Source organism: Aulostomus chinensis, chromosome 20, assembly GCF_037954235.1.
Source record: "Aulostomus chinensis isolate RoL2024-O1b breed Wild chromosome 20, RoL_Achi_v1.0, whole genome shotgun sequence".
NCBI classification, from domain to species: domain Eukaryota; kingdom Metazoa; phylum Chordata; class Actinopteri; order Syngnathiformes; family Aulostomidae; genus Aulostomus; species Aulostomus chinensis.
In genome coordinates this window covers 2,784,262-2,808,499 of record NC_141339.1, presented here as the reverse complement: position 1 = coordinate 2,808,499, position 24,238 = coordinate 2,784,262, and the positions used below count along the sequence as shown (strand labels likewise).

General features: G+C 45.3%; 1 protein-coding gene across 8 annotated transcripts in view; it reads left to right on the top strand.

The window, feature by feature from the left end:
• The window catches only part of cdc42bpab (CDC42 binding protein kinase alpha (DMPK-like) b), a 77,962-nt gene that overhangs the window by 30,984 nt on the left and 22,740 nt on the right, over window positions 1–24,238 (top strand). For all 8 annotated transcript variants that reach the window (XM_086190121.1, XM_086190120.1, XM_086190125.1 and 5 more), the window contains exons 3-11: window positions 5,301–5,384; window positions 8,468–8,563; window positions 10,700–10,848; window positions 20,960–21,053; window positions 21,788–21,988; window positions 22,167–22,305; window positions 22,475–22,584; window positions 22,698–22,777; window positions 24,022–24,200. In XM_086190121.1, the coding sequence (XP_086046247.1) occupies window positions 5,301–5,384; window positions 8,468–8,563; window positions 10,700–10,848; window positions 20,960–21,053; window positions 21,788–21,988; window positions 22,167–22,305; window positions 22,475–22,584; window positions 22,698–22,777; window positions 24,022–24,200 (1,132 nt within the window). The remainder of the gene's footprint in view (window positions 1–5,300; window positions 5,385–8,467; window positions 8,564–10,699; window positions 10,849–20,959; window positions 21,054–21,787; window positions 21,989–22,166; window positions 22,306–22,474; window positions 22,585–22,697; window positions 22,778–24,021; window positions 24,201–24,238) is intronic.

The window sequence follows — 24,238 nt, the reverse complement described above, 5'->3', positions numbered from 1 at the left end:
AGAGGGTTTGATTGAGGATAACTCTCGCCTGCATTCCAGCAGCAGAGCTGAGTCCTCGTCTGCCTCACGAGCATGACTACCTGCAGCTCCAACCCAAGTCCCTCATGTTTCTTCCACAGAAAAGCACTTGAGCAGCAAATGAACCAGTGAAACTCCCATTTACATTTGAATCTATTTAGTTGTCCCTTTCATGTTTGCCTGCTCGGAGGTGGAAATACAACTGTGACTGGGTTTCAGGTGATGATGTCAAAGCTGGGGAATGTTGGAGGGACAGGTATCTTGGTTCCTCGCCAGTGCTCTTACATCATGTCAGTGTCGTGAAATGGTCTCGACAGTCACGTGGCTTCTGAGTAGATTTTCAGGAGATGTGTGATTTCACCTCAGCGTTGATCACCTGGGGCTTCGCTACACACTTAATCTGTTCGAACGCATCTGTGCAAACAAGTCAGGGAATTCCTTTTAAATGCCGATTGAGAGGAGGAGGAGGAGGGAGGGAGAGAGAGAAGTAATGAAAGTGAGTGATTGATGGATGGAGTTTGATTTGGACATACCTGCCAGCATGTAGCTGCAGCACCAACATAACGTGCGCGCGCGCGCGTGTGTGTGTGTGTGTGTGTGTGTGTGTGTGTGTGTGTGTGTGTGTGTGTGTGTGTGTGTGTGTGTGTGTGTGTGTGAGGGCTTGTGGCTTGATCCAGGAGCAGTTTTACCTTGCTGTAGCATTCCAGTGCTTTTTCAGCAAGGATGCACAGTGTCGGTTTTCTTTTTGCAGATATCTGATATCTCTGATCCGGCCATTAGCCGATATTTCCTGATGTCAATATTATTTGTAGAAAATCAAGTTTATGTGGTGTCAACATTTTGTCCACAATGCAAAATATACACAAAAAAACTTGACCTTGAAAGAGTAACATTTTCCATTATTTTACGAAGATTTTCAGAAAGCTAATTTCTTGCTTCATCATAAAGAGAAAACTTGAGCAGAAATGAAGAAATTGATCTTAATTTTCTGGGCTGATTTTGGAATGATATGGATATGTTTATGAAATGAGCAATATCTGCCGTTACCAGGGATGGGCTGACATTATCACGCGTCCCTGCTTTTCAGTTCGCCGGCGCTGCCAGTACCAGTAATGCATGATAGAAAAGTGAAATAGTCTGGAGATCATCGCAAGATTCCACTTCTGAATCGCCTGGTACAAGTTCTGAATCCCTGCTATGGTGCGTTTAATATATAAAATACAAGTGGAAATCTTGAAATCCAGAAGATTTAATAATAAAAGATGAGAGGTTCGTGTCATAAGCAAGATGTCATGTATCCCACGATGCAGCACATTGCTGCCGGCTGACTAAGAGAAGACTCTCTTTGTCTTTTCTTCTTCCTGCTGGATCATCTTGTCTTCATTTGCTAAGTTTAAAGATGAATCAGAACGAGCCAGGACCGTCTGAATCTGCTGGAGAATTCCTTACCCACAAACGTATTACTTGCCTTGTCTCCATATGGAGAAAATTATCTATCATGGTTTATATAATTTTACATTGTGAAATTGCCATGCAGTCATTTTATGGAAAAATCATTTTAAGGAACTGACAGGAGCGACAGTGTAATTTACTTTCAAGTATCCACCGTTAGGTGTCTCGTGCTCCTATTTTAGCTTGAAGCTAACGGAGACCAACTACTAACAACTTCAAAACTGTCTCAGATGTCTGTGTACAAACTCTCATTTTCAAGGCGCCGTCTCTTGTGGGTGAGATGGCATTTATCAACTCGTAACTGAAGTGTCATTGAACAGCTGTGAACTAAAGCGGTGCTGACTGTACGAACACACACACACACACACACACACACACACTGAGCTCTTTTCATCAGCGTCCAGCAACAGGGTTCCACCGAGCTGACGCCTCTAAAGATTGGCATCAGTCATGTGATCTTTAATGACTCCGTATTACCATTTATAAGGGCTTGGATATCTGGAATCAGGTTCTTAAAGGGTAATCCCACATATTAGCCTCTCTAAGCTGGAGGAGTTTGAGTAGATGCTGGTTGAGTGTTACAGATTGTCACTGACTACCGGTAGCCACTACTAGCATCACACAACCGAACCCCTGATCCAACTCTCAGCTGCTGACCTACAGTGCAGTTAATGAACCGTGAGTGACACATGAGGACTTTGTGCAACTAAAAGACACTGTTGCTGGTTCCGCTGCAGTGATTAGGATCCTCTCCAGTATTTTAAACTGGTGGATGTGTTGGAACACTGAGCCAAAGCAAGTAGAGAAGTTAAAAAGAGTGAGGGGTGAGCTAGCTTGCGTGCTGGATGCTGTGATTTTCATCCTCCTGTTGTTAGCAACAGGTGTGTGTGTGTGTGTGTGTGTGTGTGTGTGTGTGTGTGTGTGTGTGTGCGCGCAGCTGATCCAATGAATGGGCCTGTCTTCTCTGCCCCTCTGCCGGGCAGAACCTCCCATCAGGATTCTATAGTCTCTTCATCAAGCGGTGCTGACTCATATGAGCAAGGAGAGGGTCCGAGGCCCTCGGCCCTGGCCTGGGCAAAGATCTCAGGTCCAGGTTCACGTTACGGTCCTGCTTGTTGCATTGAGTCAATAAACACTTCACGAGTCAGCAGGAATGATCGTGTTAAAGGTGGAGTTGGCTATTCTTGGAGTTATATTTGATTATCTAATACTTTATTGTAGGAATGAGAGGCTCAAATTGGCTGTACTAACATGTGGTCTGGTCCTAACTCAATAAGGTCATTGTTCCATCCCTAGTGTTTACATTTGACATCAAAATGTGAAGTAATGCACTTGGTTGAAGTTTATGTTCAATTTAAAAAATTTCTGCAATGGAAATTTTGAGGTCTTTCAGAAGCTCCCCCCAAGTCATGGCCCTTCATCACCAAGACAACAACGAGGGTGGCGGGCCTCGTTTAAACACGTTTGCTGACTCGGTTTTACTTTGCGTGTCAGGCCAGCACAGCAGGGTTTTGCATATCTAGCTCAACACAGCTACCGGCTCTTACATGTGTCTCTTAGCTAAGAGCGCTCTCGTCTTCGCCTGCCAGGGATGTTCAACGGCAGTCAGCTGATCAAACGCCCCACAGTAAAGGTTAATTTGATATTTCGAAGCTTTTATGATGATGCAGCGAAATAAGGAAACCTTTTCACCAGCAGTAACTTCGCACAAGGTCATGAAAGTGAGCGTTAACAGTAAAGTAAAGCAGATATACGAGCATACCGACAGACACAGGAGAGACATAAACGATTGTAATGTTTTAATAGTGTTTTGAGGAGCACCAAGCCAAAATGTGAGGACTGCCGTAGCTGGTGACAGATTCTCACAGGGAGTTAGCAAGGTTGTATCTCTGCTGCTTCATTACTGTCATGGTGACGAGGAGGAGCTGCAGGGAGACAAGTCACAGAGGCTTCTCAGAGCCTCCAGATCGCGAACCGTGACCAGATACACTTTGATTCTGACAAAAATGTATCGGATTACAGTCGCTGATCTCTAAGCACTGTGGTTTGTTTCATGCTGGTTACAAACTGATGCAACCAAATTTTAAGACGCACTCGAAGCTCCCATCTAACCGATCACGGTCGGTGAACGCATAAATAAAAACACCAAGAATACGCACTTTAATCCACGGCTACGGACAAGCAGACAAGCAGGCTCTGTGCTCAGAAAGAGACCAAGTCGACGAGATGATCAGTAAATACAAGAAAGGAGAGATGGAGAGAAGACAAAAACAGTCCGGCGTTGCCAAGAACAGTGTGCTCCCCCTGTCCTCCTCTTCTCCTCCTCTCTTCCTCCTCCTCCTCCTCCTCCTCCTCTCCTCTGCTGAGGGATCACTGGGGGAAATCCAAACACTGCAGGAATGTTATCATTGTATTGCATTAGCAACATTCCCCAGCTCATTTAATAGACTACAGACCCCTCTGTTGCATGGGCGCCTGTGTTTGTTTCAGTGTGTGTGTGTGTGTGTGTGTGTGTGTGTGTGTGTGTGTGTGCGTGCACATGTGCACACTTCCACATTCCTGTTTGTTGACTGTGCTTTTAAGCATTCCCCTCTCTTTTTTATTCATATTTCTCTATTCAGTTAACCAAATAATTAAAATGTCTGTATCGGCGATTAGAACTGTTGGACTGACGCCAAAAGAGGCTTAAAGAAATCAGCCAGGACAGAAGTTTGCGTGATCTTGTGTTTGGGTACCAGCTCGCAGTGGCTTGGAACTTCTGCAGCTCCTTTTTTGGTTAAACGTGAAGTGAGGGCCGAGGACGATCGCCATGGTGATGATGGCAATTATCGCTGACGGAAAAGTTGGCAGTGATGCTGTCAAGGAAGTACAGGAAGGCTATCAGAAACACATGTAGAGGGTGGGAACTGAACCAGCTCCAAGATGTCCAGTATTTCAGCTGTGAGTTGTAGCTGATGTTTTTAGATAATTAACTACTCTTAATTTATGCAGCACGTGTGTATGTTTACTGTGAACACATCACAGCCTCTCCTCAAACATCAGAACTGTCATTTTCTTTTGATCTGCAGCCATTTTTGTAATCATTGGACACTTTTTGGAAAGATTTTCCTCTCTGCAGACATTTGATGTGGGTATTAAGATATCCAGATACGTCCGAGCTGCTCCCCCCTCCCTCACCTCCTCAGCTCAATCATGCTGTCTCTTGCTCCACTGTCTGCCTTTCACCTCCACTTCTCCTTCATCTCCCTCCCTCTTGCATTTCTTCCCTCTCTCCATTTTCTCTTAACAATTCTATTTCAAACTTCTGACTCATCTCTTCATCCACTCCTCCACTCAAACTTCTTCCTCCATCCTTACCTGCATTTTTTTTTTTTAACCTCCACTTCTCTTCCCATGTGGCGTTATTTGACTCCCGATTTCCTGAAACACAGATGACATCACTTTACATTTCATTCCCAGCAGGGAGTGACAGGGAATGACGGGCAGCAATGTGGCTCGACTCAAATTGGCAATTTGGCTGATGATTGTTGATAATTTGGCACCAAAATCTTTTGACCCCCAGGGTGCTCAGACATGTCCTGTCCACTTTTATTTTGTGCGTTTCAGAAGTCTGACTTGAGTTGGCCACTTCTGGAATATTGGTTCCAACGTGCAACACTGCAGTTCTTCTGGCTGCTTTGGGGAAAAATGCGTTTAGATATTTGCATTTTTTCAATGGTACCTGGGGGTCTGTAGTTTCAAGATTCCTCTCATTCGGTCACTGAACCTGCTGTCAAACAAACGGATTAAACCAGTGTTTTTCTTATAACTTCCCTCTCTTCTGCTGGCAGGTTGCTGTGGTCAAGGTGAAAAACACAGACAAGGTGTTCGCGATGAAGATTCTCAACAAGTGGGAGATGTTGAAGCGAGCAGAGGTGAGTGACTCTTGCTGTCTGGGGTGCAGCATCAGAGATTTTTTAAATAGAATAGAGATAATAATTCTAGGTTCAATCCAGTTTGCCCCGTGGCTCATTTATCCACCCTCAAGTCAGGTTTTTATTGATAGATGCACACGCAGCCTGTTGGCGATGCATGTTTTTCTCATCGACTTCTTCCTGACAGTCTGACATTCCTGTTGTCCCCTGGGTCTTCAATCTTCATGCCTCATACGTCACAGGCCAAAAGTGCTGTGTGTGTGTGTATGTGTGTGTGTGAGAGAGAGAGAGAGCTTGATTATGGGAAACACTGTACAACAACTGTAGACAGAGCTCCATTAGCTTGTTTGTGACCTGGGCAGAAGACATCACACCCCAGGAATAATTCACGCTAACATGAACAACTTGACACGGAGTAATCTAGTTACTGTCAAACATTTGTTTATGTGCAACTGAATCATTAACCCGGCTCACTTTCTAGATCATACTGGCAAATGTGGTGTGTGAGTGAGATATATATGTATATATGTTGTTGAAGCTCGAGCTGATTAGATTAGGAATTGAATACTTTTAAATTATTGAGTGGTGTTGGAACGAATACCTGTAAGTCATTTATCATTCTTGAACATTTAGATAGTTAGTCAATGAGTTATCAGTTAAATGCTTGAAACAAGGTTTTTGGTTAGCATGAGCTGAAGATATTTCCGTGTGTTACTCTGCAGCGTAAATATGTCATTGAATTAAACACTCTTGAACCTCGAAGCGTTGGTGTTGCTTACTAATGGACAAACAAGTCTGGAAAGGTTGTCAAGGACATCAAATGTCAAGAGGTCAAAAAGCTCCAGCAACACTTGAAGTCACTCAGGCTACTTTATTAAACCAACGCGCTTCAGCTTATGTCCGTCACTAAGCAATGCATTATAGACATTTGTAAAGGTAAGTTAAAAGGTAAAAAGTCATGTGACTTTGAAGAAGCTGGCAGGTAGGTGAGGGAGAGTCAAGCAGAAGAGAATTGTTGCACCGTATTTAGCCATGAACTGGGAAGCAGCAGCAGGAAATGGTTCATGTTGAAAGGCTCTACAAAAATACTGGAATAAAACCTGTAAGGGATATGATTAAAAAAAAAAAACTACAGGGGATAAAAAGACAAAAAGTCTTATCTTAAAACAACATTAAACCTCATCACAATGAAAGACGTGCGCTGCCTAGCTGTAGTGAGGTTGAGGTCATGTGACCGTGGTGTAGTTCTTTCATGCGCTAATGTTAACTTTGTAATGCTAACATTGCATCTACTCATCAAACATCATCAAAGGGGTGTTCATTTGCGAAGATCATCTCGATGAGCGAAACTTGTCTCTCTCGTCAGCCGCTGTTCACCACAGAGCTGATTTTCTGATTCAGTCAGCCAAAATCCCACGGAACGATCCCAGCGACTGTAGGTCAAGGGCACCCACGGCAACACTCACCTCTGGGCTGGTCTACAAAAACACCTCTGCCCTGCAGGGCTCTGTCGCCATGCACCACTACAAGACATAATCATGTCTTATCTTTACATGGCTGCACTTCTTCAGCCGTCCTGGGTAGGTTTGGGTATCGTTTGGATTTTACCGATTCCGATTCTCAATATCGATTCCTGTTCTAAACGATTCTCAATTCCGATTGTTTGAGATGGAGGTTGACAGGCCATAGCCTATTAATCAGGAGAATTTTTTGTTTGAAAAAGCCTTAACTCAGGCCAATTCATTTATTCACATTGCCAGCTTTAGTCTAAAACAAAGATCTGCCTCCCAGATGGATGTATATTTATATGATGTATGTGGACTCTGCTGGCTGGGGTCGCCGGCTGCTTCATGTAGCAGCAGGTTGTGAATGGCTAACGTTAGCATCACTTAGCGAGCGTTCAACAATGATAAACAGAGAGACACAGTTGTAAAGAATCGGTCGTCTATCACTTGAGCAGGTTAGTTAAGAATGAGACAACCATCATCTTCACCTGCTGGATTCTGTTAGCAAGGAGGAGCTGCTGGCTGATGATGAAGGTTGACCGTCCGGAGTGGAGGAAGCGACGGGAGCAGGAGAGCGACGCCACCAGTTGAACTCAGTCCACTCACCAATTGTTACACCAGGCAGGCCGAGGTGGTCCGTCATGTTTGTGGTGATCCTCCTTTGGCAGAAGTTGTTTTTATTGCAGATGTTGCACTGTGCTACTCCGTCCTCTTTCAAATTAAAATGAAGCCAGACTTTCCAGCGTTTTTTTCCGGTCCGTGGTCAGACGAATGATATTCTTGCTAGCGGCCACCGAGCGGAGTGATACACGCCTCGAAAATAAACTAGTGTGGGCACTCGGAACCGAAAAAAAAAAACAAAATTCAAAAATCTGCTTAACGGTTCCGGAACTGGACGCTAGGAACCGGTTCCAAACAGGAACCAGTTCTCGGTACCCAACCCTAGTCCCGGGTGTTTGTCATGCTGATGCACTATGGCAGTAGCCGGTGTGATTAAAGCCAGCGTATTGTTGTGGTCCCCGAGATTTCAGTCTGGTTGGTTTGGTGTGTAAACAATGCCACAACACTGTTTATAGAGCAAGGAAATCAACACATTGGTTAATAAACGAGTCAATAATCACTCATCAGGCTCTCGTGATTACAGGCCCTCGAGTGTAGGGCAGCAGTCTGATTACTCAGTGGAAAGCTCAACCATTTAAAAGGAGATTCTCCAAATCCATTAACTGTATCAAACATTGGTTAAGTTTGCACAAATCTACAGGCCTGCATAGCTAAAACCTTCACACCAGCGTGTGAAATCAAGCTCCTCGAGAGAAATATTTCCCAAATAAGTAGGTTTCTCGTAATGGCTTCATCCAGTTTTGCTCCGCAAGGCTTTCAACAACCAGATTACATTGCAGATGTGAATGCACGGTGCGCCTGAGCGAGAAGTTCAGCAGCAGAACCCATTCTGAAGTGTCCCTCTGGTTTGTCAGCTTCAAGCATGCAGTGCTGCAGAAGACTTGGTCCTGCTGTTATTGTCTTCACAAGCCACGTTGAAATCTTCTTCAGTGATGAGTGCACTGTGTCTCTCTTCAGACGGCATGTTTTCGGGAAGAGCGGGATGTGTTAGTGAACGGAGACTGCCAGTGGATCACCACCCTGCACTACGCCTTCCAGGATGACAACAATCTGGTAAGATGGGAATGTTTATAATCATGTATCTGACCTATCAGATTTCTTTTACAGCGTCACTCCCACTTAGCCGAGATGCAGCCGCTGAATCGGAATTTTCAAATCTTCAAAATAAGATTCAGGGGCTGGAGAGACTCTTGTCAAGACCCTGCATTGCGTTTTTGAAGGGGTGGGATTTCAAAGCTGTGGAGGAACAACCGCAGAACCATTCAGAACATCAAACTGAGTCAGCCACTTACAAGAGTCGAGGGTTAGGGTTAGCTAGCAAGAAGAGATCAACTAAAGCTAAAGCTAGGAAAAGAGCGGAGATGGTGTGCAGCATGGTGGCCAGTTACAAACGCTGCCCTTTGTTCTTGATTGTTATTCACTCGTACCCCAATGGTGTTTTGATAATTAGAATAGAAAGTATTTGAAGTAAATGAATGACACTGGTTAAGTATTAATCTATTTATTCCCCTTTTAACATCCAACACTCTGGTCTAAGAGTTCGGCGTGGGCAACTGGACTTCCTTTTGTGTGCTCTTAGACTATCATGACCTAGATGTCCGAGAACCTTCACAGACATGCAGCACTTTGTGTCACCCCAAAATTTAGTTTTTTGGTATTTTAATTTCCACGTACTCATAAATGAGTGCTGTGAACTTGAGAAGAAGTTTTTTTTCAATGTTGCATTCCTTCTTTTTGACCTCAGGATGCAGAAAGAGCCAGCCAGATGTAATTAGCTTGAAGCTAATGTGCTGTGTGTGTTACCATGTCTAAGCGAGTAGGTTCAGCTGAATGCGCCAGCTGGTCACGCTCTGCACTGCCTGGAAGCAGCGCCGAAAAGGAATTCAGGGTTACTGAGTATACGTCTGAATGAAGCAGTTGTTGATTAGACTGTAGGACCTTTAGACGAGTTCGTTAACACCCATTCTTGAACAGTTTTGATGGTGTTTGGAGCTGGTTGCCATGGAGGTGGTTGCCATGGGGCACCGTTAGCCGGTTCCTTCGTGAAATTTTGAAAATAGGGAGCTTCGTTGGAGGAATTTATGATCTGTAATGTTCACTTCTTGAGGCAGCCTTATTGGATTGTTCATATTTAGGGACATCTATTATTCTACAGTTCTACAATTTCATTTAGCAGATGCTTTCGTGCAAAGCGACGTACAACACAGGCAAGAATTTAGACTGGAGGGAGAGCCTTAGTAAGTACGACAAAGTGCTTCAAGTTTATATGCCTTCACGGATCATGCGCGATGACACTGTTTAGTTTCACACGCGAGCGATTTGGGGTTGCTGAATATTGGTGTGGGTGTAAGCACGCTACACGAGAGAACCTGTAACCTTTAGTCACTAAAGAAAAGCTTCTGTAATGTTTCTTTATTCTGTCAATGAAATAATTTTCTTAGAAAGACAGAGACTATTAATCCTCAGGCTGGACTTGGCCCTGAAGCCCTGTGGAAAACCTTTGACAGGAAGAGCCTAACAGCAGAGCACTGCAGCCATTACTTCACAGTTTGTCCATTTTATTCGCCGGTTCAGTTTTAGAATACGATTCCACCTCTCCAAGATGGCTGGTGACCTGCCAGACGCTGTGCAGCACATTCACTTCTCGCTACAAAAGCACTACACGATTTAGAATTCTAGGAAATCAGGCAGCCCGATTCAGCAGTGCCAAAAAACATTTACGTTGGAGACCGAGAGAAGTATGGCGTCAGCCAAGCCCTGCCTCGCTTTCTTTCATTGTTCCCCATCTAACCTGACAATCCGTCCTCTCTCTCACTGACCCTGAGTTCAAATGCCAGGACTACTTGTCATTCCATTTCCCACATTCTCACAACAAGTGCTTTACCCTGGACACTCCCCAAGGCTTTAAAAATACACACCACTGCCCGTCCACTCATCTTATTTTTAGGGGGAAAAAAATGTTCAGAACTGTCGCAGTGCTCTCTGTTGCCAGGATTCAGAAATGGGAGAGGAGGGATGGAGCGGGTGGAGGGAAGAGGAATGTTACATATTTGTCTTGTGTGACTTTTTCTATCGTTTCCTGCACAAAATGATATTTGATTCCACTCCGCAGATCGTCCATGTCTCCTTCAGTCGCGGCCATGGTTTACTGTACACAGTGTCTCACGCCTTCTCTCTCCGTGCCTCTAGTACCTGGTCATGGACTATTATGTGGGCGGCGACCTGCTGACGCTGCTCAGTAAGTTTGAGGACCGGCTGCCAGAGGAGATGGCGAAGTTCTACCTGGCTGAGATGGTGCTGGCCATCGACTCCGTTCATCAGCTGCACTACGTCCACAGGTGAGGAACAGGTGGTCAAGTGTGTGTGTGTGTGTGTGTGTGTGTGTGTGTGTGTGTGTGTGTGCGCGTGTGCCTGTGTTATCTATTGAAACCTTTTTTTTTTGGTATAAAACCAACTTCTCGTCCTCATGGGAACAAAGCTGTGTCCTAAGGTGGTGAAAGGTCACTTCTGAGGTTATGGTTGGGCCCGGCGCTATGAATGTAAGTCCATGTAGTGTCCTAACAAGGATAGCTGTGCAAACGTGTGTGTGCGTGCTTCTCACAAGATGAAGAAATGAGTGGGCAGTCTTGATGATGGATATATACTTGCTACCTTGGCGATATTCCTGCAGCTTCATAATGATTAATAAAGAGTGGAGTGTGTTCCTGCTCGTTTGTCCTCAGTGGTTGTGGAAGGTTGCCGGTTCCACAGACTCATTTGAGATTGTCTTCCTCTGTGTGTTATGATTACACCTTCGAACATTTTATTTCAGCGTTCAGTTTGCTTTTCAGGATTTTGTCATTTTTGTGAATAAACACCGCAGTGTTTTGTGTTGTTGTGATGTCAGCTGTTTAAGCTAATTGTCTTTTCTGCTACAGACACCATATACACCCTTTACATTTTACTGTATTAAAAACAAACCACCTAAAAGCAGACTGTGCACAGCCTGTGACACTTTTCTTCTCGGGCCTCAGGGAGGCTCTTTGACAGAGAGGAAGTGGTCAAATGACACATTGCCATAATTACAATACAACTTGTTTCTCCCTTGTCTTTTTTGTTACAAGTTTTATGTTCATACCGTCTTTATTCATATTCAGTTTAACTTAATGTGCCACTGCACTGTGAGTTCTCACACACGCACAGGAATTCCCAGGCTGTTGTTTGTTAAGCCTGGTTTATGCTTCTGCGTCGCAGCGACGCCGTACCTACGGGGTCGACGCAGACCCCTACGGGGTCGACGCAGACCCCTACGGGGTCGACGCAGACCCCTACGGGGTCGACGCAGACCCCTACGGGGTCGACGCAGACCCCTACGGGGTCGACGCAGACCCCTACGCGGTCGACGGAGACCCCTACGGGGTCGACGCAGACCCCTACGGGGTCGACGCAGACCCCTACGGGGTCGACGCAGACCCCTACGGGGTCGAAGGAGACCCCTACGCGGTCGCATAGACCCCTACGCGGTCGAAGGAGACCCCTACGCGGCCGACGTGGACCCTACTCCATAGCCTGAAATGCACCTCCAAAAAATCCTGACTACACGTCGTGATGTGAACGTCAAGGGCTGTGATTGGTCCGCTTAGAGGAGGTCGCCGAATGCATGAAGAGGTGGAAGAGCCTCCGCGACAAATATGCGAGTCTCCGGAAGAAAATGGCCGCAAGAAGTCATGTTTGTCATGTTCAAAGTTTACAGTTTGATTCATGAAAGCAAACTGTAGCTCAAAGAAAAGCACTGGACTTTCTGTTGTAAATAGATTTGTTTTGGAATCCGACAAGAGCCCCCCGAAACCATACAAAGACACAGCCACACCCCCCTAGTGGCTTGGCAGTGAATTGCAGAGCAACGCATTCCCTCGACGCAGAACTTTGAATGCTCAATGACGGCGTAGACCCTACGCCGTTGCTGCGACGCAGAAGCATAAACCAAGCTTTACACCCTCCTTAGTGGCTAATAGAATAGCTTCACTCAGTGTCCAACTTAACAAGGGTAAACTATTGTGTGGCTGTTAAAATCTGAACGTTCAATCACCGTGTGGCTGGTAGACAACAAAAGGTAATTTTGCACTCAACACATCAGACAAGAGGTTCAACCACTCAAACGCTTTGAAGAGTCGCTGTACTGGATGCTAACAGCTCTCTGAAATTGTGTCCTTTGACAGTGTGAAAGCTGTCTACTGACAAGTTTATTTTGAAATTCATGTGGGTTATTATTTTGGACTCACAAATTATGTAAATTCAGTGGTATTTGTACAAACCATGTAATACCTGTTACTGTGACATCCCTGATTTAGAATGGAACAATAACACAATTTTTATGCTTTCTTTTAGATAAGAATGGGTTGATTTTTACTTGCACCGTAGCACGTCATGGGATAAAGCTCCAGACTGAAAGGAGGGGAGGGGTGGCTGACGGTATAACCTTTGGGTGTGCCTGCAGTTAATCTTGGATGGAAAGAAACGGAGTAAGAGACAACAGCAGAGTTTTAGATGTAGATATAAATGTATATGTAAAAGAGCGGGGAGCCACTAATTGTATGGTGTTATCTGGGGGCCGAGGGTGGGGGTTGGCGGCAGCGGCAGAGACGGAGAACTGGGTGGGAAGAAAAAGGGACAGGAAGGAGGGGACTGCGCTGTTTCGCTGTAAGTCCCCTCGTGGATGCTTTGGGACAGTAATGACGGGGTATGGGAGGTGTGTGGGTGGGGGTGTGGCTCTGCTACATCCCCCACGTACCAACCCCCAACTCCTCTGCTCTCTTTTCATGACAAACACTCATACACTCGTGGGAGATTTGCACGCTTGCTTTGCAGAGGGTGGAGATGGCCAGGCAGGTCCCCTGAGGAGGGTGTGTCCTGCTGGCTGGTCCCGTCTGATGAGTGTCTTCATGCGTGTGTATTTGTTTGGGTGCGTGTGTGTGAGGGCGTGTGCTCATCTGGGTGATGGTGTGTCTATGTGGGAAGTTTAGCATGTTTCCTATTCCCATGGCTAAGTTAAAGGACAATGCATTAACCCTGTAATTTAAATTAAATAGAAAACCACCCTCCTTGTATCCAGAGCTCCACCAGACACGCTTCCAGGCCTCCTCATGCAAATGTGAAGGTGCTGTCTTTACAGAGGGGGATGAGTTTCTTCTGTTTCTCCTGGCAGTCCCAGTCGGCACCTCCTCCCTCGGGAGAGTAAATGGTCTCGTTCTGACGATGCTGTTGCTGCAGAACTTTAAAACACCTCAACTCATCTTCATCAAATGTAGTTTTCCTCAAGCTGTGAGTCAGGAAGTCAAATGGAAAGTGAGGAGAGAGGTTGTAACGGGCCAGCGTCCTTGGATTGGACTTCATTTTTCATTTGGGTTGATGGTTTATCATAATGATCTGTTGATTTATTGATTACACTTCAAGAGACAACACATTGACTGATGGGGGGTTGACCTCATCCAGCAGGCCCCTGGAGACCCTGCTCGGGAGTCACTCTTCTCTACCAGGAATGGCTGTATCCTTCACTTTCATGTCTGATGCCACAGCCTTGAGTATCATTTTATGTTTGTAAGACAACAAAACAGTCATTAACATTTTCTAAAACTAAAAAGACTTGCGACTAAAAACCTGCCTCAGTTTCCCACCGCTAGACTCGTGCCACCCATCTGTGGTGCACCTGACCCGTCTCTCTTTACATCCTGCTGCTCAGTGTTTATTTGAGCCTGTATGCGCAGAACTGGGCTGATGGATCCAAGTGGATTATATCAATAGATATTTCTAAGGTTCTAAGTATCGGAGGATCTCAGTATTTTCTGAAGTTTCATCGGTTGAGTGATTAGTTGAAACGGCTCTTAAGAAGTTGCAGCCCCAGTTGACACACCTTTTGTTGTAATGAATAGAGTCAGGGGTGTGGTGCCGTCCTTGTCATCAGCTCATGCCTTCAGACGACTCCAAGGTATTCAGCTGTCACCTCAGACAAGACCTACAGCACTCCTTCAGAATGTCACTTAAAACTCGGTAGTGCAGTTGCCTGGAAGCACCCAGAATCCCTGGAGGAAACCACGGAGTCATGTTCTGTTGACCAATGTTTCTTTTTCAATGAAAGAAATCCTCTCATTGACCTTCCCTAAGTTTGATTATTTGGATAGAAGACATAAATTAAGGCCTTTCAGTTCGACTGACGGGGGATTTTTTTTTCTTTCCGGAATTGTGAAGTTGTTGACCTCAGCTCGACGTGATAAAATGTATATTAACATTTCTGTTGACACTGATGAAGTTAAAAAGGGCCCAGATGAAAGAAATGAACCTCCAGGTCAACTTTCTCCCCCCTCAGCCGAGTCTCACGAGAGGCGGAGTGTGTCAGATGCAAAGGGAGACAGTGTGTGTGTGTGTGTGTGTGTGTGTGTGTGTGTGTGTGTGTGTGTGTTGATTTATTCAGTGGTCAGTGATCTGTGTGGCCTCCCAGAGGGGCCTGACAAACGTTTCAATGGGCCAACTCAGCACGGCTTTGTGCTGCCTAGCACCACATCTGTCTGCCCCAAGAGAGAGACAGAGTGTGAGTGTGTGTGTGCACGTGCGTGTGTGTGTGTGTGTGTGCGCTGAAGGGAGATAGGGCAATTCTGAGAGTAAGAGAATACATGGAGTTTTGTGGAGGGGGCTGGGGGTCGAGTGTATCTGTGGAGGGAGAGAGTGGGAGATTTGTTGTAGCAATCAAGAGTTGAAGATATGTGTGTACACTCACTGAAGACACTCATAAAATAAGATATTATATGCATTTGTGTGTGTGTGTGTGTGTGTGTGTGTGTGTGTGTGTGTGTGTGTTGGGGGGTCTATTAAGTGTAGATCTGTGCGTGCCATGTTGTGTGTCTTCTCTATTGATTTCACCCCTGTGTTTTTTGTTTTTTTTTATTGATCAGGGCCTTGTGTCGCTTTGCAGCTCAATGATCTAAGACACACGCACACACACACACACACACACACACAGTTCTTTAAAAACAGTGCTTCGTGGTTAGAAATATTCTTCCATTACTTTGAGATGGTCGCTTTGATTAAATCTTTTCTTGGTGTCCTCATCACACTCCCTGTGTCAGTCTGGGTCAACTGAGTGTAGTTCATTAGGGTTTTTAGAGTACCATTACTCTTACTGATACTGCTCATCAGTACTTCATAAATACTCCAGTTGGTTCTCTCAATTATTTCACTTTTTTGGGAAATGTATACCATATTTAGTATTTCTTGATTACAGTATATAAGCTAACATTATCAAGAAGCAACTGCAGCAGCGTTACTAAAATCGCTCTGATGACTTTGATGGAATTAACAAATGCTCCCCATATTTGTAACCAATCAGCTGGTTAAAGGAGAGTTACTTTTAATTGCTATAAACCCATGGATGTTTACTTTAGTTATGTAGCATACAATACATGCTAGCATACGTAACGTGGCATGTGAAACATGGGGCAGTGAGAGGTGAACTGCCAGCTCGCCCATCCAAAACAGTATTTCTCTACAGTTTGGGAACTTTAGCCGATATTTTGGTAAAATGATTTTCCTGCCCTTAGATGCAACAAACTCATTCACTGAAGTATTGTTAGCATTTTATCATGTCAGAAGTATTGCCTAGGAATGTGTAAAAACATTTTTGAACTTTGAGCTCTCTGTGCCACCCTGCCACTTCTGGATTGGTAGGAGCGAAAAAAATAGGTCATAGACGAACATCTTAATCTTATTGCTAATGCAGGACTGCCAGAGGTTCTGTTGGTACTGTCTCGTAGTTCAGCCCTGAGGCCGGCTGAGTATCACGGCTCAGGGCCCTCAGCCTGTGTTGAGGGATGCCAGAAGTCACACAGGAGGCAGTTCTTTCAATTGTTATTTAACAAATGTGACTCCATTGACATGCATTGTTTGTGCAGTGTCCAGTGTTGCTGTGTGTGTGTGTGTGTGTGTGTGTGTGTGTGTGTGTGTGTGTGTGTGTGTGTGTGTCTAGTGAGGGGGCGTCCAGATGGCCTTCACAGATGGATGCTGAGGTTTTAGAAGAGATTACCTCCCTCTATTCTCATCCCTGTGCCGCTCCTTAAGACTACAGGAGCCCTGTGACACAGTAGCCCAATTAGCAGCTAACTAGCCTAGCCTAGCCTAGCCTTCACACAGCCACCTCTCTGGGTCTTAAAATGTGTGGAGAGCTAAATGTGACTCAGCTCCTGTGCCATTAGCTGGAGGCGTTTGCGTGGCAGCACTCAGTGGGGTCATAACGACAGTCAAGGAGATAGACAGTTGGAGAAGAATGTGTTTGCTTTCAGTGAAAAAGGGGACCTTTTCGAGAGACGACTGCTGTTCACAAGAGTGAGACAGAACAAGAAAGAGTGGATCAGGCAGATTGAGGCTTTGCTGAGTACTAAGTGGTTTATCGTTTGTAGCAACAACACTGACCTTCCTTATCTCCTCACTCACTCACACACACACACGGACAGAGGGTCAAGGGTCAACTCACGCTGTCTGCTCTTTGGCGTACCAGAGGGCTCTGGAGTGGATTAAGGCCTTCCAGTGATGGGAGTACCTGTGTATATAAACGCACACATCTGTGTGCTCGCACAGCCTTGTCCGAGTGATACGGGTGTCGTTCATGATTTGTACAGTCTGCACTTCCTGTTGCGGTGATCCGGATGCTGTCAGTGTGACGTTAGTCCAAGCAATGCTTTGTTGGGTGGAGACAGATTTATTTGAAAGGTTAGACATTAAATCCAACAACTGACAAATGCTGACTGATGTTTGATAGTTGCTTTGCGAGTCAAAGCCATTACAGATTTCTTATTTTCAAGTGGGGAAACACACAGTTGTGTAGACATCTGTGTTAAATCCTGTTGCCGTGCTCCTCACCTGAGGGCTCCCATCCATCCAGACGTGGATGCAGTCACCCTGATGCTGACCTTCAGGCTGCAGATCTGGCAGTAAAGTTAAACACGGGACCATACTTGGAATGACAATTGGTTACACAGGTGCTGCTTTTATGGTTTTGCAAATGTCTCATCACGATTTAGGTAACTGAAACTTTTCACGACAGCTTCATCACTTCAGTGCACAGTGTCAGTAGTTTTAGTTAGTTTGTGCTCATGTTGCACCAGAGGAGTGTCATAAAGGTATGCGTAGTACGTGGTTTAAACCCTTCTCCACTGGGTCCACTTAGGAAAACGACATCCAGTCTGGAATTCATCCATTAGGAAAAAAAAGACTCCTAAGTAATCCATGATGCAAACAGATTTGTTAAGAACTTCATATAATTTATCTATGTATGTTTTGAAGTGTGTGTGTGTGTGTACCAGTGACATGGACACACTTTTACCCCTGGGTTGTATTTAATAGCATCCCTCCAACTGCCTTCTCTGGGCTCATAAAATTAGACTTCTGGAAAAAAAAAAAATTTTTACGGACATATCAAAGCTTTTTTCAGCGTCAATTTATTTCTGTTGATTGAGCAGTGAAAAGACAAATGTTGTCTGGCTACGTCTGTAAAGATGTTCTGTTTCTCCGGACGCTGGTTAACTTCTGTTGGGATGCGCTGGAGGGACTTTGTGGCCTCACTCTAACTGTAACAAGGTTTCCAACTCCTGCTTGATCCCTGTAAGATCTGAAGGTATGCAGTCCGATGTACGACGCTTGAATCGTACGACAGTTTTGTGAGTTGCAGTCAAAGTCAACAAAAATGATTGATTAAAAAGATGATTGATCTGGCACCAGTGACTGTAACAGTGTGCTGATGCTGTTAAGTAGTTGAATCAGTACACACACACACACAGACGGTGTGTTTTCTCTGTCAGGTCGGTGGAAGGCGATGGCCTTTTTAAATGAATCACTGAGCTTGTGGGTTTCGGTTCTGTCTGCTTTCGTCCATATGCTGCACAAGAAGTCTGTAACACAGATATGTCACCTTTTACATACATTTTGTGGCTAGTCAAAACAAGCTAGCACTCCATTTTTCACACAAGGGGGGAGGGATATTACCAAAAAGCAAATTAGAGCAAATCACTGGTCCATTTATTTGCCAACACCCACCCACAGTCGCAAGCGTTGGTCCCTAAAGGCTGAGCTCACTGTTATAAAATCCCTCTGTAGGGGGCGCTGGCCTCATCTGCTGCTTCAGGGTGAGGTTAGTTAGGTTGTGTAACTGCAGGTCCTATGAGTGCAGGTGGAACCCTCAGATTCAGCCTCAGCTGCTTTGTGCTGTTGGGGACTTACCATCGCCTCCTGAGGAGCAACGTGGTATTACAAGACTAGAGGAGCCAGTGGCGCTAACTGTCCGCGTCTTTACAAAATGTTCCTTTAGCCGAGCCACTCTGCCTTGTTTATTTGTGATAAAGAACACAGTGTCTAAAGCTTCTGTATGTGACAACTGTTCTTAAGTAACTTTTGCAAGGAAAAAAAAAAGAAACACAAAACCCCTGATGTGATTCAACAAACTCAAAGTACTGCACAGAAGTGGCACCTGCAACCTGTGACGGCAAGTATTTGAGTAGCTGAGTAACTTATGTGTTACACATTACCCTCTAAACTGTCTTTCCTGTGTGTGTGTGTGTGTGTGTGTGTGTGTGTGTGTGTGTGTGTGTGTGTGTGTGTGTGTTAGTATAAAGAGTTTGTTGTGTGCCCTCCAGACCGGGTGTATTGAGCCGTGTCATGGTTCAGTGTGTTAATAAGAGAGCCTCAGACGCGGGGCTCGACATAGTTACCCCAGGGGAAATTGGGGAAAGGTCAGACATTGGCAGAGACTATATTTAGCCGTGTGATGGAATACATGGCATCTGCTGTCATACAAGAACAGACCAGCATCTTGGGTGGAGTTTTTGTGTGTTTGAAGTTATTTTGTGTTGATTTCTTCTGTCCCAGTGGTACTGCGAGTGGACAAGGAGGACATAGTGCTGCAGGGACTGGCTAACTGGGACATTAGCATCTCCAAGGGCTCCCTCCACCAAAACCCGGGGGGATTTTTTCTATTAAATGTTGTGTCGTTGGAGAACATAAACTGTGGCAATAAACTTTTATTCATCAAGTTATCTTCATGTATGAACACCACTTAAGATATTTAGCATAAATGCAGTTGTCAGAGGTACAAAGCTAACGTTAGCCTATGAAGTCACAACACCGCGGACGCTTTACTTCAACGCTACTGAGCTTCAGGCTTCGTCTGTTTTCACCCTGATGACCTTAAATGTCCATGACAAACTGTGGTCTCTTTTCCACACGTTAGCAACCGCCAAGACACATATTTAATGACTTTTTTTATGCCGTAAAACAAAACGTTAAATTTGTTGGAGCTGAAGTGATTGACAGACACTGTTTGTCGCATTTAACTGAAAACCCGTGGTCTCTGTGGCAGGGGAAGTGGACGTCCAGCAATGCTATCAGCCACGCTCCTCCTTCTGGATGCACCATTAACTGCTGGTAGTTGGTGGAGACTTAGAAGCAGAAGTTACTAACCGTGGTAACTTACAGGAAGTAGAAAAATGTTGTTGCTAATGATAGAAAAGCCTCACGCATAACGCTGTCATATGCTTTAACCACACGTCTCTGGATGTCCCTCAGCTCGTCTGACGATCTTGTTGACTCCAAAATGCTGAAATAGAAAAGTGGCTGAGCATTGTGATGGCCTGCAGTCGTAGATGGTGCAGCAACAATTCCACTGTATTATAAACATGTCAGCAGCAGTAGTATTATACAACAGATTCATGTCTCGAAGAAAGGCTGCAGTGGTCACCCTGCACACATGAGAAGGATGGGAAGGAATGTGTTGTCAATAAACACCTCCTCATTGCAGATGTAGAAAGAAAGGGATGGGGGGAGTGCGTCTGCTGAGGACACAGGGAGTGTTTGTGTGTCACATATTTCCTCAAATAAAGTTAATGTTTGCAGAGTTGTGTCCTGTACCGGGACGAGACAAAAACACCCCTTCATGGGGCATGGAAGCACCCGGGGGGGGGGGTTGTGCAAAATAAAATAAAAGTTCAAACACACACACACACACACACACTCACACTCACTCACACCCAAGCACACACTCAGTTTCTACTCATCTAATTTCCACAACTCTTTCCTCTGTTTGTTCTTTATCTTGGTCCATTCAAAGTTGTCACAAGCCTGATAAATGAGCTGCAGGATGTTACACTTAATTGAATCACAAATATTAAGCACTAAATTATTAAAAACGAGCGAGTCCAGACAGCTAAATCTCCCTTTCTTATGCAATTTTATTTGATGATAATTTATCACAGAGTTGCAGCGTAACATGGGTTCAGGCTTGTGTGTGGTTTGGAGGGTTTTTTTTGTTTTGTTTTGTTTGGAAGAAAGTTTTTTTTTTCTCCTTCATTCTTGTCTGAGGAATTGCTTACTCAATTTGTCTTGTCCTCCCCTTTCTCCACCCCACTTTTGTCTTTCTTCTCCGTCTCCTCTCAGGGACATTAAGCCCGACAACATTCTGCTGGATATGAACGGCCACATCCGCCTGGCTGACTTCGGCTCCTGCCTCAAACTCATGGAGGATGGAACGGTGCGTTTTTGCCATGTTGCTGCTGAAGCCTCTTGTGGTCCAAAGCAAACATACCAGAGCCTCGCTGGCCTCCTTGTCAACCCCCTCCAGGGGTCTCTCAGGAGGAGTGTGTGGTTCAGCTGCTTGGCTGTGCCTGCGTTTATGATTCAAACAATTTCTCTTGGAAAAAAAAAAAAAAGAAGGAGAAACTTCCCACTCAGATGTTACATAAGAAATGAAACTGACCGAATGAAACGGATCAAAGCTGAGCTTGGAGTGTCCCTCCAATGTTAATAAAGTGATGAGATTATGTGACCATCTGGGCAAATAAAACCCGCACCTATCCGACACTCCTCAAAACATACTTGCAGATTTAAGTTTGATCAGATTGTCGTTCTTCAGCGTGTCCTCTGATTATAAATAGACACAATGCCGACTTTCTCTTCAACATCTGCTGTCTGACTTCTCTCTGCTGGTACTTGAGGATAGCAGAGTCTCTAAAAAAGTTCTCTTAAAACCATAAAACATCCTCATTTATTTTGACTCTTTTTTTAGTTTTTTAATACAAATTTAGCTGGAAAGGCTCTGTTAAACAAGCTGAAGCCTTTATCTCAGAATAGATATCTCCAGCATCAACATGAGCATTCATCATTTCTTTAACATTCCTACGGAACTTTTAACCTCTGCTCTTATTTGCCTGAGACTTTTTGGACGTTGTGGATCAGCTGTTGACTTGAGTTTTGTGAACTCACCAGGTCCAGTCCTCTGTGGCAGTGGGAACGCCAGACTACATCTCCCCTGAAATCCTCCAGGCTATGGAGGATGGGAAAGGCAAGTATGGACCCGAGTGTGACTGGTGGTCCCTGGGTGTCTGCATGTATGAAATGCTGTATGGCGAGACCCCCTTCTATGCAGAGTCCCTGGTGGAAACCTACGGCAAAATCATGAACCATAAGGTGAGCTTACAGATGACATTCCACGAATGCTAGACAGAGATTATGACACCTCCAGTGAATTGAATGCCCCCTGTATATGAATGCATTCAGTGTTTGTAACATTAACCTAATCCCATCAAATCTAGAATACAAATATTCACGTTTTTGTTGTTGTTGTTTGTTTGTTTGTTTTGCACAGGAGCGCTTCCAGTTCCCACAGCAGATAACAGATGTGTCAGAGGAAGCGAAGGATCTGATTCGCCGGCTCATTTGCAGTCGAGAGCACCGACTCGGACAGAACGGCATCGAGGACTTCAAGCAGCACCCCTTCTTCACCGGTACGCAACAAGCTAACTCCGTTGTATCGTTTCGTCCACAGAGCATGACAACTCTCACACTCCTCATCAGTTAATCAGCATTCGGATGGTTGGTGCCTCAGTGCCCCTCTTTTCTGTGCCCATTGGATCTTTATTTAGTTTCCTTCTCTGTGACGTTCTTTGTGTTCAGGCATTGACTGGGACAACATCCGTATTTGTGAGGCTCCCTACATCCCAGAAGTCAGCAGTCCCACAGATACGTCTAACTTTGACGTGGATGACGACTGCCTCAAGAACTCTGTAAGTCGGCTGTTTACGGAGCAGTTGTCTGAATTTCCTTTAATCTCTTGTGTGTGTTTGTCTTCTTAAGTGATGCAATCACGCATTTCTCATGTTTACAAATTCTTTGTCAGGAGACAATGCCCCCCCCCTCTCACACTGCCTTCTCTGGACACCACCTGCCCTTTGTGGGCTTCACCTACACCAGTAAATGGTAAGTTAAAAATAGACAACGACAACACCAAAAAAAACAGTCTATTTTAAATCCACACATATTTTCGGTGCCTTATGAAACTGTGGAAGTCCTCCTCCACACTCAGTGGGTTATTTGTGGGTGTTAGTTTTCTCTGTAACAGACTGAACAAAACGTGACTGAAAAAGGTGAAAATGGAACAAGAACAGAGATTCAAGGAGTACGACCTCCTCCGTTTGCTGGAGGTGACCTCATAGAAATGGACACAAGTGCTTCTTCCCTCGACGTGTGCATGATGGGAAGGTGTATTAATTTGGCCCTTCTCCCTAATGGGCGGCGTGGCTCGGAGGTAGAGTGGCCGTCTAGCAACTGAAGGGTTGCTGGTTCGATCCTCACTTCCCCGACCATGTCGAAATATCCTTGAGCAAGATACCAAACCCCCAATTGTTCCTGATGATTAGGTTGGCACCTTGCATGGCAGCTTCCACCACTGCGTGTGTTTGTGTGTGTGTGAGTGAGTGAGTGAGTGAGACAACACTGTAAATCACTTTGAGAGCCGCTAAGGTAGGAAGGCTTTCTGTAAAAACGAGTCCATTTACCAGTGAGCCCATAACAAGGTGATGCAGACATTCACACTGAGGGGCCACCCGTGGGAAAGCCTCACACCCATCAGTTCACCTCCTTATCCTTTCAAGGCTCAGTGATAATGGACTTTCCCTCCCCCTGTCGCGCACTCCCCAGCTTCCCTTACGTTGCCGTCGCTCCTCATCCTCTCCCTCCTCCCTCCATGACTCAACATCCTCTCATCCGTCATCTCATCTCTATCGGGTGTCCACGTCTTCTTCCTGTTTCCCGTTGGCTGCTGTTGCTCTGTCATTTCCTTCTGCTCTTTTTACTCCCCCTCCAACAAGCACTTTGTCTCTTTGTCACCATCATACAAGCACCAAGTCTTAGTTATTCCGAGTCTTCATTGATGCCCGTCCCCAGGGGCTTGTAGGCTTATTATGATATATTTATATGTATTTTAGGAGTTTATTGGAGGAAGTCATGTCATGTTTAATGTTTGAGGCGTGTCCCGTGGTGATGTCCTGTATATCACGGTGTTTATGGCACCTGCAGTGTTACATTGCAGCTGTGCTCATTCTGGCACCTTTACGGTGATGCTACTGCTGACATGTTGATGAATGTGCACTCTCCTATATTCAGTAAACACAACTCATGCCTTCTCTTTTGATCACTGCCCTCCACGTCTTCCTCTCCTCTAGCACCCTCTCTGACCGGGGGTGCCTGCGACAGCTGTCAGGGGAGGCAGGTAAGGCAGGGCAGGACCAGCTGGACCTGGAGGTCCAGCGTGGCCTGGAGGACAGCCTGGCCACTGAGGCCTACGAGAGAAGGATCCGCCGCCTGGAGCAGGAGAAAGTGGAGCTGAGCCGCAAACTGCAAGGTGAGGCTGACAGAGAAGGTCACTGTGTGTGTGTGTGT